We start from the raw sequence: 11,634 nt of genomic DNA, 5'->3' as shown, positions 1-11,634 counted from the left end.
CTAAAAGACCTTTCACACTGCATAGGTCCAGTGATAGTGGCGTCAAAAGTCACAAAACGCACTTATACGAATCATGGGCGCTCATGAATCGAGAGCTCTTGGTGAAGGTAATTCTGTTTTGTTTTACTACTGCGGGATCTAGCAGCGCGTTGTAAAGATGTTCTGACGATGTGTCAGGTATTATACAAACCGTCCATGTAACGCCTGCTTTATCGCATTATTTGTCTCTGGAAACCATCCTCCCAACAGTGCCTGTGGGAGGAGAGCACCGCTGTGGAAAGTGGAGGCAGGGGCAGAAAAAAACCCAAACTTTTATCAATGCCTTGAGCTAATCCAGGTCTTCGATGCTATGGAGGCCGTTGTTGTCGTCGATTCTGCCTAGCATCCTAGAAAACCCCTGAGAGGTGTATGGGCAATCCCACAGGTAGCCCTCAGGTGAGGGTAAGGAGTAATCCTCTGCCAAAGGTGACGAGCAGTCCCCTGCTGAGATCGAGGAGTAGTCCCCTACTGAGGCCGAGGAACAGTCCTCTAGTGGGGGTAAGCGGTAGTCCTCCGGTGAAGGTATGTAATCCTCTGGTGAAGTAGCCATGGCCGCCTAGGCCGCAGAAGTGGCCAAGTCGCTGGACTGGACGACGGCGTTGACGATGTGCGGGATCTGCGCGGGCTCCGCGGGGCCGTAGGGGGACCACTTCCAGCGCTGTATCTTGGACTTTTGGTCCGCGGTGCGCCAGGCGGCGCCGACATTGAGGATCGGTCTCTCGTCGGCGTCGTCGAGGATGTCGAAGCGGACCTCGCGGTTCTCGGTGTCGATGTCCCTGATGGCGGTGCCGCGGATGGATTTGGTCCACTCCGGGCGGGCGGGTTCCGAAGGCGACGGCGCTTGGGGAGGAGGGATGAGGGACATGGACCAGTCTGTCAGGGCGTGGGTGGCTGCGTCGGTGAGGTAGTCCTTCAGGGCGGAGAAGCTCGGGTAGGGGTCGCGGGAGGGCGGATAGGAACCCTGGAGGGTATTGGGCGCAGGTTCCGGATCGGGCGGCTCGGCGGCGTTTGGAAGCAGCTGGACTTGGAATTGGGTTGTTGTCAGGGGCGTAAGGAAGGTGCGGCCACGGATCTGCAGACGGCACGTGGCGTTCAGGATGAGCTCGAGTTGAAAATCGGCTGGGGCAGTTGTGATCTGGTTGGCGAGGGCTTGTGACGCGCTGGGGCGAACGGAGGAGCCGCCTGAGCTGTTGCGTAGATCTGCTGTCGGGTAAGGCGGGGTGTTGAGGATGAAGTTGGCAGCGCTGACGCCGGCCTGGCGGAAGACAGTGGTGAGGTCGCCGGAGAACCGTGTGACTTGTTCTATCGCGCGGTCATGAAGTATCTTGGCCACGATGGGGCGGAGAAGATGATATTGGTTTTGCGTCTGGTTGCGCCGCTGGTGAGGCGGTGTCGGTCGTAAGCGTTGAAGTTCATTAAGTCTGTGAGCGTGACTGAGAAAGATATGCAAGCTCAGGTGCGTCGCTTCTGCAAGTGTGTTGTCGGGGTGGTCCTCGGCCTTATTGGCGATGTCTTCGAGGTTCTCAAGTTCGAGGGTGAGGCTTGGGCCGGAGGCTGGGTTGAATGTGATGGCGGAATGGCTCGCGCGGACACCGTAGGAAGCGAGTGAGTGCGCTTCACGGTGCAGTTCGTGCCAAAGCTCCTGGGCAAAGATGGTGTTGCGCGCTTCGAGAACACGGTCTTGGAGCAGGGCAGTATCTGGCACGGATGTGCCGAAGGCGAGACGACCTGTTGTCTTACCTGATCTGCCGATTGTGACGCCGAGACGTTGGCAGCCAGCGCCGATCCTGCCGTGTTGAAGCATTGCCGAACCGTCATCACCACGCCGTAAAGGGGCGAGACTGCTATTCCTGAACTCGGGTGACGCTTCTGAGAATCCGAACCTCACGCCCAGCGTTTGCTTCTCCGCCGGCAATCTGCACATTGACCACCCAGCCTGGCGGACCGCCAGGATCTCCCCCCAGTACTTTTCTTCGCGCTCGACCTCCTTGCTCAAGTGGCTAGCTGCCTTATCCGCCGACTCCTTCGTGGTATTGATGTCGATCAGGGCCCAGCCTAATGAGACGTCGCGGTTGTCCTTTGCTTTCTCGGCGTCGCGCTGCTTCTGCTCGTCGTTGTCTTCGCGCTTGGCGATCCCGAGGCTGCCGATGCCTACCCAGTCTCGCAGCTGGGCTGAAAGGGTAGTACCGGCTTGGGCAGGGCTCTCTTTCGAGAGAAGTAATGAGATGAAATCGAGTGCCATGAGCGCGGAGTTGTTGGCGGCACTGTAAAACGGTTGTCAGCACAAAATCTTCCAGGCAAAAGAGTAGACCGACGCACTCTATATTTCTCAGCACTTCATTGCGCGCGGCGTTGGCGTCGGCTGGCTCCTCCTCGTCCTCGTTACTGTCCGCCATGGCAGTGTCCTCCTCCTCCTTAACGTCGGCGACACCATTCTTGCGGTCCTCAATTTCTTGCTTCAGGCTTTCTTCCGTGACGTTGCGAAAGCCGCGCTCTGATTGTACGCGCGCGATGAATTCGGCAAGGTTCTTAGGCTTGCGACCGCCTGTCGGGGTTGGTTGCAGGGAGGAGAAGGGCATTGAGCTGCCCGACGCCATGGTGGGCAGTTTCTCGGTTGATTGATCGAAGACGGTCGGCTCGGTATATCGTGTACGGAGGAGTCAGGTTAGGTTTTGCGTGCTAGCATGTTGCATCAAGGTTGCTGGTATTGGTGAGGCTGTGTTGCAAGGCTGGAGTTGGCCGTTGGAAGTCGCTACGGATTGGCTGGGGTGACCGTGATGGCCGTAGCTCCACAGAGCTTCTGGCCAATCAATCGGGCAGGTTCTCGGTCAGGCGCGCTTTCACACCTGTGCCTCACCGAAACAGGTATCGATAAGACCAAATCAAACGTCACTGGCGATATCATCAAGGCTTTCTTTCATCCCGTCGACGAGGTTCTCGTATCAACTAAGCAAGCAGGCTGGATGACATAGAGATTCAGGCTAGAATACCTCGCCGCGAGATCCGCGTTGGTGGGCTATGGCATGAAGCAGAGGTGAAAGCTGGCACTCGGCGGCATTGTGGGAAGGCATCAAACTGCGAGATGATTGAATACTGAATATCATGACTTGTGGTTGCACATGGGCAATTGAAGACTGAGGTCGAATGACTTGTCACTCGATGCCGTCGTTGCGGATTCTGAGTGTTCGCTTTCACTTCGGAGGCTTATCCCTGCATCCCTGCCAGCGCCTGGTCCTCCGCTGTTTGGGCTGGCATCTCTAGCCAGACGTCTTGAATGCATACTTGGACGGCTGCCGACGCCATTTATCTGATCAAGAATGACATGCAATTCGCGACATGAGGTTGCGTAATAATGTAGATTAAGAGACTCTGGAATGGTGTTGACTTGTTCTGATGAAGAAGGGTTTAGGGTCAGAGAATCTGTCAATAAGACCTGGATGACCCCTCCACAGTCGCGGAGCCGCGCTCAGCAAAATCACTGGATTCAGCGGCAGCAATGACCGACTGCGCTTGACCCTGGACTGCTGGCGCGTTCGGCGAGCCCCGCACTGGACTGGAGCTGGATGGAGGGGCAGTCTGAGTCGACGCTGGCGACAAGTCTGGACCTGGTAATAGTGGTGGATAAGGGTGGAAGCAGCCCAGAATAAGCCCGAGATGGGAGCAAGCCGAAGGAACCTTGTTTGGCGTTAAAACCCCTCACTCAGTAAAAAAAGAGCGAGAAAAAAGAGCATTGCCAGCCAGTTGCAGTATTTCCCTCACCAATGAGTGTGACTCGAAATCGGTTGACACAGCTATTCATGTGATGGATTCATTCGCCCTCAGTCAATCATTGAGCGATTAACAGCCAGCTCCTCAGTCGCTGCAGATTTCCATTTCTTTTCTAGGACAGACAGCAGGCCGGCCTGCTTTCAAGACACAGAACGTCAGCGAGGATCCTTCTGCAACGAAGGGCTCAGCTAAAGATAATCCCCTGTCGGCGGGCTGACCAGTAACACGGCCTCCCGTGCCTGATTCAGCGACGCAGAAGGTTTCCATAGGCCGGTTGTGACGCCGGGCCCTGCAAATGTGACGACGCTCTGCGGTCTCTGCGGCCTCGGCGGCGTCTTTGCTGGGCTTGGCCGGAGCTCCCCCGCGCCACGATAAGCGATAAGAGCTCTCAGCCCACAACGTCACTGCCCTGATGCTGGCTTAGCGGGTGTCTTCCCAGGTAGGTGTGGCATCTGTTGGGAGGGGTTGAGGTGCGGCGCCTGGTGCTTGCGCCGTTGCGGTGGTGCATCGGGGAGGGGCTGTCAGGTTGTGGTTTTTTTTTTCCTCTGCTTTGTTGTATGCTATTTTTTCGAGGTGCCAGCCCACGTTGCGACTCAAGTTGCTCTGCTCTCTGCATGCTCCAACCGTTTGGTGTCCATCATTCCCCGCCATAAAACATCCAAGGGCGCGCGCGCTATTATTATCTTGCCCTGGGAACCGACTTGTGTTTTGTGGTTTTGGCTTCGACCGGTCATTATTTCTGCGCGCCCTCCCGAGCCAAAAACAACCTGAACCCCAAGCCGAGCCAAGTGTGTCTCGCAGCTTCCCTTCGCCCTGCTCCGAGAGTTCCAGTTCCAGGTGCAAGCCCAAGCCCCTCAACCAAAGAAAAAAGGTACATACCTCCCGCATAGCTTCCAACCACCTCGCAGCTTCCAAGCTCTTGGCACCTACCCAAGGCACCTTTCCATACCTCTCGCCTGCTCGCAAGTCAGTTCATGATCGTTGAACACTCCGTCCCCCTCCCTACCTCTGCCTGCGTTCCCCTAGTTTTGCGCACGGCCAGCCAACTTGCACCACCATCCCTTGGACATATTATACCACCATACCCGTACAAATATCCTCTAAGCCGACGTCGACTGACTGCCTTTCTCTGAAGGGTCTCCCTCCCCCTTTCCCTAGTTGACTCCGGAGTCCCGAAAACCTACGAAACACTCCGTCCTCGACGTCCAAAACCATGGCCGCCAAGAAGAAGATCGCCATCATGACCTCGGGAGGTGACTCCCCGGGCATGAACGGCGTAGTCAGAGCCGTTGTCCGAACAGCAATCCACATGGGCTGCGATCCCTACTGCGTCTACGATGGATATGAGGGCCTGGTCCAGGGCGGCGACCAGATCCGCAAGGCTGCTTGGGGAGATGTGCGCAACTACCTTGGACAGGGCGGTACCTTGATTGGAACTCGCCGCTGCATGGCCTTCTACGAGCGTCCCGGACGATTGACTGCCGCGAAGAACATGATCCTCAACGGAATCGATGCCCTGATCATCTGCGGTGGTGACGGCTCCTTGACTGGTGCTGACAAGTTCCGTGCCGAATGGCCCTCCCTGGTTGAGGAGCTTATCTCGTCCGGCCAGCTTAAGAAGGAGCAGGTCGAGCCTTACAAGAACCTCAACATTGTTGGTCTGGTCGGGTCCATTGACAACGACATGTCAGGCACCGATGCCACCATCGGCTGCTACTCGGCCCTCGAGCGCATCTGCGAGATGGTCGACTACATCGAGGCCACGGCCTCTTCCCACTCCCGAGCTTTCGTTATCGAAGTCATGGGCCGCCATTGTGGTTGGCTGGCACTCATGGCCGGTGTTGCTACGGGTGCTGACTTTATCTTCATCCCTGAAAAGCCTAGGGAGGAGAACTGGGAGGAAGAGATGTGCGAAATCGTGAAGAGGGTGAGCATGTCCAGAGGCCGGTACTGCTGAACAAGCTAACACACCCCAGCACCGAAGCTTCGGCAAGCGCAAGACCATCGTCATCATCGCTGAGGGCGCCAAGGACAGCAATGGCAAGAAGATCACGGCAGAGATGGTCAAGGATTTGCTCGCGGACAAGGACGGGCTAGCTCTGGATACTCGTGTCACAACCCTTGGTCATGTCCAGCGTGGAGGTACCGCCGTTGCTTACGACAGAATGCTGGCGACGCTGCAGGGTGTCGAGGCCGTCAAGGCTGTTCTGGAAGCCACCCCCGAGACCGAGACTTGCTTCATCGCCATTACCGAGAACCAGATCGTTCGCAGGCCTCTCATGCAAGCCGTTCAGGACACCAAGACGGTCGCGCAGGCCGTTGAGGAGAAGGACTTTGACAAGGCCATGTCTCTTCGAGATGCCGAGTTTTCCGAGATGTTCAACTCATACAATTTGACGACGAACGTCAGAGTAGACGACCACCATCTTCCTGAGAAGGAGGTCCGTATTAATCATCCCAAAACAATGAGGCTACGCTGACAATGGAGCAGAGAATGAAGATTGGATTCATCAACGTTGGCGCGCCAGCTGGTGGTATGAACGCCGCTGTTCGCGCTGGTGTCGCGTACTGCCTTTCCCGCGGCCACGAGCCTGTGGCTATTCACAACGGTTTTGCTGGTTTTGCAAGACATCACGGGGACAAGCCCGTTGGTGCCGTGCGGCCCTTCGATTGGCTTGATGTTGACAGCTGGGCTAGCAGGGGAGGATCTGAGATTGGAACCAACAGAGAGCTTCCGTCCGAGTCCGGCATGGAGCTCATCGCCAACCTCATTGAGAAGTACGAGTTTGACGCTCTTTTCCTGGTTGGTGGCTTCGAGGCCTACCACGCCGTGTCACAGCTGCGGAAGGCCAGGGAGTTGTACCCCTCCCTGTGCATTCCAATGGTGCTCCTGCCTGCCACCATCTCCAACAATGTGCCCGGCTCCGAATACTCTCTTGGCTCCGACACTTGCTTGAACGAGCTGGTCCAGTACTGCGACAAGATCAAGCAGTCGGCGTCGGCAACTCGCCGCCGTGTCTTCGTTGTCGAGACCCAGGGCGGTAAGTCTGGGTACATTGCTACACTTGCTGGCCTTAGTGTCGGCGCAAGTGCTGTCTACACGCCAGAGGAGGGTATGGACCTTGAAATGCTGGCTGCGGACGTCCGTCACCTCCGCGATGTCTTTGCAAAGGACAAGGGCCAATCATCGTCCGGTCGCCTTATCCTTATCAACGAGAAGGCCGACGATGTCTTCAACGCCAAGCTCATCGCCGACATCATCCGCAAGGAAGCGCGCGGAAGATTTGAGTCCCGCGACAGCATCCCCGGACACGTCCAGCAGGGAGGAGTCCCGTCGCCGATGGACAGATGCCGCGCCGTCAGATTGGCCATCAAGTGCATGCAGCATCTCGAGGAGTTCCGGCCCAAGTCTCATAACAGGTGCAAGAGGGATCCCATGAGCGCCTCTGTCATTGGAATCAAGGGTGCCAGCGTTATCTTCACCCCGGTCCTCGATCTCGAGGACCACGACACGGATTGGAAGAACCGCCGTCCCAAGGACGCTCACTGGGCGCACATGATGGAGGTGGTTAACATGCTCTCCGGCAGACCCTCTCACCACAAGCCCGAGAGGAAACTCAGTGGCCTCAAGGCCAAGGACGTCAAGAGAGGCCTCGAGTGATGAGCAGTACGACATGATAGAGTAGAGAAAGCGGGGTGTTAATGCAGGAAAAACATGGGGAGCAACAGGTGATGTTTTAACGGGCGTGTCGGGGTTCGGTCTTTGATTACCTAAGGAAACTTATGAAATGCATTTCTATTAGACTCCAGCCCGGATGACCCGCGACATTGCCTTAAACATGCATGAGCTTTCAAAAGTGCATTCTTTCGACATGCTCAGCCCTCTCGTTTTCTCTGGTATTCGCAAGATAGGTTGAAGGAGTCGAGTTCCACCGCAACGGCCTCAGTTCGATCCCTGGTCTCCTATTGGCTTGTTAAGCGAGCCAATCGGTGCTTTGTGGTAGGTCGTCATTCCGACCGGTCTCTAGATGAGCTCCTGATTCCCTACCTAACCTATCACGCCCCTATCAACGTTCCCTCAATACATGTCAGCCAAGTGCTGGTCGCAGCCTCACTTGACTTACAGCCAAAAAGCCACACGACCCAGGCTCCGTGCGCCATGTGGATAAGAAAATGAAGATGGTGGGCCTTGGCCGCCTGCGATGGTACTGTACACCCTGCGACAAACAGTGTCGGAACGAGAATGCTTTCAAACAGCACACTCTCTCCGAGTCCCACGTGCGTCGAATACAGAACATCGGCAACGTGAACGAGACCATCAACAACATCTCGCAACAGTTCCAGGCCGAGTTCCTCGACCAGTTGCGGACAAGCCACCGAGAGAAAAGCGTGCATTCGAACCGCTTTTACCAGACCTACATCGCCAACAAGCATCACACTCATCTTAACGCAACGCGTTGGCATTCGCTCACCGACTTCGTCAAGTTTCTCGGCCGCGAAGGGCTCTGTCGCGTCGAGGAGAAGGACGATGGTCTGTTCATCGCCTGGATCGACCGTTCGCCGGAAGCCCTTCGCCGAGCAGCGGACTCGAGGAAGAGAGACCAGGCCGAGGCAGCCGATCAGATGAGGGAGGAAGACTTGATCCAAGCACAGCTCGCAAGGGCGCAAGCACAAACTAAGGTGACCGGCACGGCTGCCGCGCCCGAGTCTGCCTCCACGTCCATCGAACCCGGCCGTACTGTCGGCTTTCAACTGCCAACCAGTCGCAGCTCGAAGGAGGAGAGTAAAATGAGTCAAGCAAAGAAGCCCCTTGATGTTTTCAAGACAGCAAAGCAGCTGATGAAGAGGAAACGGACTGATTCACCAGTTTTCGTGGCACCAACTTGACAGACAGCTGTGAAAGAAGCACCTCCTACACAGCCTCAACCAAAGTAACAGAACGCCAACCAGGGCAACACACTGCGGTTTACGTCACGGCCAGGTATGCCATTTTGAACCGGGGAGATTTCAGGAGGGGAGGCGTACAGCAGGAGAGAACTGGGCAGGGACAGTCCTACATGCCCAGGCAATCTTTTTCACGATGATTCATCATTGAGTCGAGGGCAGGCGCACCGAACGCTGACGCCACGTCGAGAGGCCGATAAGTATGTGTGTGAAGTGGTTGCTGTACCCAAGAGACACAGCCCATTGTCCTTCTAGGTAGGCAGATACCCGGGTTGCATGAATAAATTATCCCGATTTTTCGGGGAAGACTACTTAAAACCTCAAAATAATCAATAGCTGTGAAACTGGAAAAGGTACTCACTCTTGTATGGCTGCGTATTATGTTCGCCGTTAGAGCCAATAGCCTAGGAAACAGGACAACGTAGCGGTGGCAAGCAATTCCACTTAACCAAGATCAGCATCTAGGAATGTGGCGGGCTGGGATATTATTTCTATCTGTGTTAGCCTCTGCGTAAAGAGGCATAAGCAGAGGCTGGAGCTGGATGATGCTAAGCGTTTGGATCGCCCAGCTCACCTTCTATCACCTCTCCTTCGGTCAAAGCAGCCACAGCTCAGGCTCTACACTAGAAACGAGCTTGAACAGCGAGAATTGTCGGGATGAGTACTAAGGGGGACTTGTGAAATGTATTACCGTTAGACTCCAACCCGGATGAACCACGACGTCGCTTTAGACATGCATGCTAAGCTACGCGCCACAAGCTTAGCACTTATCCTAGCCTTACAAAGAGCTGAGGTTCGGACTCTAGTAAGCAAGCACCAGGATGTTGCTGCGTCCTTCCCCTTTGAGGTTGGGCTTCCGTCCCATTGACCGGCCGGTCTGGAACCTCCTCCTTGAAGCCCCCATTTTCATAAAACAGGGTTATCCATCCACTCACCCGACTGAAATCCCGAATTGGCCGTGGTGTGGCATTTCGGTGCTTGCTCTTGGCCTACTGTACTCGTCGAAGGACGCTTGCTAAGTAGCCTATTACAGCACCTACAGTTCTCGAATCAACTTCAGACCGGGCTTCTCTCTCTTGGAGTGATGGGACAGGGAGCCCATGATGCTTGTTTGCGACGCTGCGCTGGTATTGGCTTCCATAACTACTGTGACTTTTGTCTCGTCGTTTTTGAAGGGTGGTTTGGCGCATCTTTGCTATGGTGTTGTGCAGGTGCCGAATATGAGCTGTCCGTGGCTTCTACCCTTTCTGCATGACACGATACGCCCGCACTTCCAATGTTGACTTCTCATATACCAAAGCGGGAACATCTTTCCTTTCCTTTTCCACGGAGTCGTATACTACTTGATCGGAGGAAAGTAAACAGAACGAAAAAGTCGATGCCATGGTTGAGAAGCTGTAAGAGCTCCAAGTTCTAGACACTCGACAAAGTACCCACCCGAAGCAAATTTCTAATGTTGATGAAGACTGGCTGTGTTCGTTTGTATTTCAAGCCCTCGTATTTGAAAAATGTAGAGGGCGCTTGCGACCAACGGTGTGAACTTTCCAGCTATCCTTTTCAGGATATGTATACAACTTGCGAAACCGCCAGTGCGATCATTCACTTGTTCCTCTTTTCCCGCCTTTCGCAAAGAAACCCCCGAACCACAAGGTGGCCCGTTTCTTCCAGACGAGATGCGCGTCCAGTCTCTCGCCGACGACGGGGGCGATTGTGTGGGCTTTCTCGATGAGTTTGACCAACTCGTCGTCGGTTTCAACAGTTTGTCTTGGAGGGTGAATGATATTTCTTTCTTCTGTCATCGTGGCAAGGAGAGGCGTAAAAGGGCCAACGAACGGTATGCGGGAGTTTGGGGCTTGATCCAGGAAAGCAAGCGCCTTTCCTCTGAAATCTTCAAAAACGGTGAACCCCCATCCATGCCAGAATTGTTGCAGAATCAGGTTTCCTGATGCTCCAGTGATTACATCAAATCCCATGAAAGCGCAGCAGCAGTGCCATTCATTTACCGGGCTGTCGGGCCATCGCCAACCGAACAGCATCTCGCCCAGAATGCTTGTCTTCACGACACACTCGTGGGTACTAAAAGATGACAAAAGTCCGAGCCGGAGTTGCATTTAAATCTCCAATCTCCCCCAACCTCTCGCGATCAATAATGGAGCAACGTCGACGGAACATGGGATACGAGAGCCAGGGAGCGGCGGGCGGGAGGGCCTAGAATGGGCTCTATCTCGCTTCTTTTAACTGCATTCGTCCCCGTCGAGGTCTGCTGAAGCACTGCGTTGCAACCGTAACCCGCAAAAATCTCGACCGGCAAACCACCTGTCCGTGGGTTGGTTCATGGTTGCTTACTGAGCTTAGCCCCCGCTTCTGACAGGGATGTTGGCGAAGAGCCAGTTGATCCTTTCCTCTCGAGTGCCCGAGATATCAAAAACCTCGGGACCGAGATTGATGAAGATCTTGTCCAGATCTCTTATTACAAAAAGACCGTGACTTACCACAGCCACAAATCGGATGTGGATAAACCACCCAGGCTTCGCAGGTTTTTGCCCATACGAATCCTTCCAGCCCTGACTTGAGTAATCAAACAGCCCCCCCAAAGCTGGTTACATCAGCTACTTCGCTACTGCACCACCGTGATTAATCGCAGCCAATGCCGAGCCTTGCCTTCAAGACCCCCTGATTGCCACCATTTGCTGGTCCAACGAGCTGAGCGCAGACGCGCCGGGGGTTGCAACGGGCAGACACTCGATGGTCGTCTTACGCTTACATTTGGGGGCTATCAATTCAATGTTCGCCAGCTGGGAATGATAAAGACGGGACGTCGAAGAGGTTAAGTCAGTTGCAAGGATGCTCGTTAGGTGCGGGCGAGCGAATGCTTCGCCTTCT

General features: G+C 55.0%; 3 protein-coding genes across 3 annotated transcripts; 2 read left to right on the top strand and 1 right to left on the bottom strand.

The window, feature by feature from the left end:
* Positions 1–595: 595 nt before the first annotated feature.
* On the bottom strand, positions 596–2,636 carry srb4 (Mediator of RNA polymerase II transcription subunit 17; the record flags this gene model as incomplete). The annotated part of the gene is made up of 2 exons (XM_032020414.1): positions 596–2,303; positions 2,359–2,636. The coding sequence occupies 2 exons, from the start codon at positions 2,634–2,636 to the stop codon at positions 596–598; spliced, it is 1,986 nt and encodes a 661-aa protein (XP_031892621.1).
* Positions 2,637–5,020: 2,384 nt separating this feature from the next.
* Positions 5,021–7,468, top strand: pfkA (ATP-dependent 6-phosphofructokinase; the record flags this gene model as incomplete). Its single annotated transcript, XM_032020425.1, has 3 exons — positions 5,021–5,734; positions 5,784–6,248; positions 6,299–7,468. 3 exons carry the CDS (start codon positions 5,021–5,023, stop codon positions 7,466–7,468), a joined length of 2,349 nt encoding a protein of 782 aa, XP_031892622.1.
* A 512-nt stretch (positions 7,469–7,980) lies between these two features.
* CGGC5_v010880 (KIN17-like protein) lies at positions 7,981–8,694 on the top strand (the record flags this gene model as incomplete). The annotated part of the gene is made up of 1 exon (XM_066152429.1): positions 7,981–8,694. The coding sequence occupies one exon, from the start codon at positions 7,981–7,983 to the stop codon at positions 8,692–8,694; it is 714 nt and encodes a 237-aa protein (XP_066008249.1).
* Between the last annotated feature and the right edge of the window lie 2,940 nt (positions 8,695–11,634).

Source organism: Colletotrichum fructicola (genome assembly GCF_000319635.2).
Source record: "Colletotrichum fructicola Nara gc5 chromosome Unknown KSG_Nara_v1_contig06, whole genome shotgun sequence".
NCBI lineage: Eukaryota > Fungi > Ascomycota > Sordariomycetes > Glomerellales > Glomerellaceae > Colletotrichum > Colletotrichum fructicola.
Note: the sequence above shows the minus strand (reverse complement) of the source record. Positions and strands in the feature narration are given on the sequence as shown.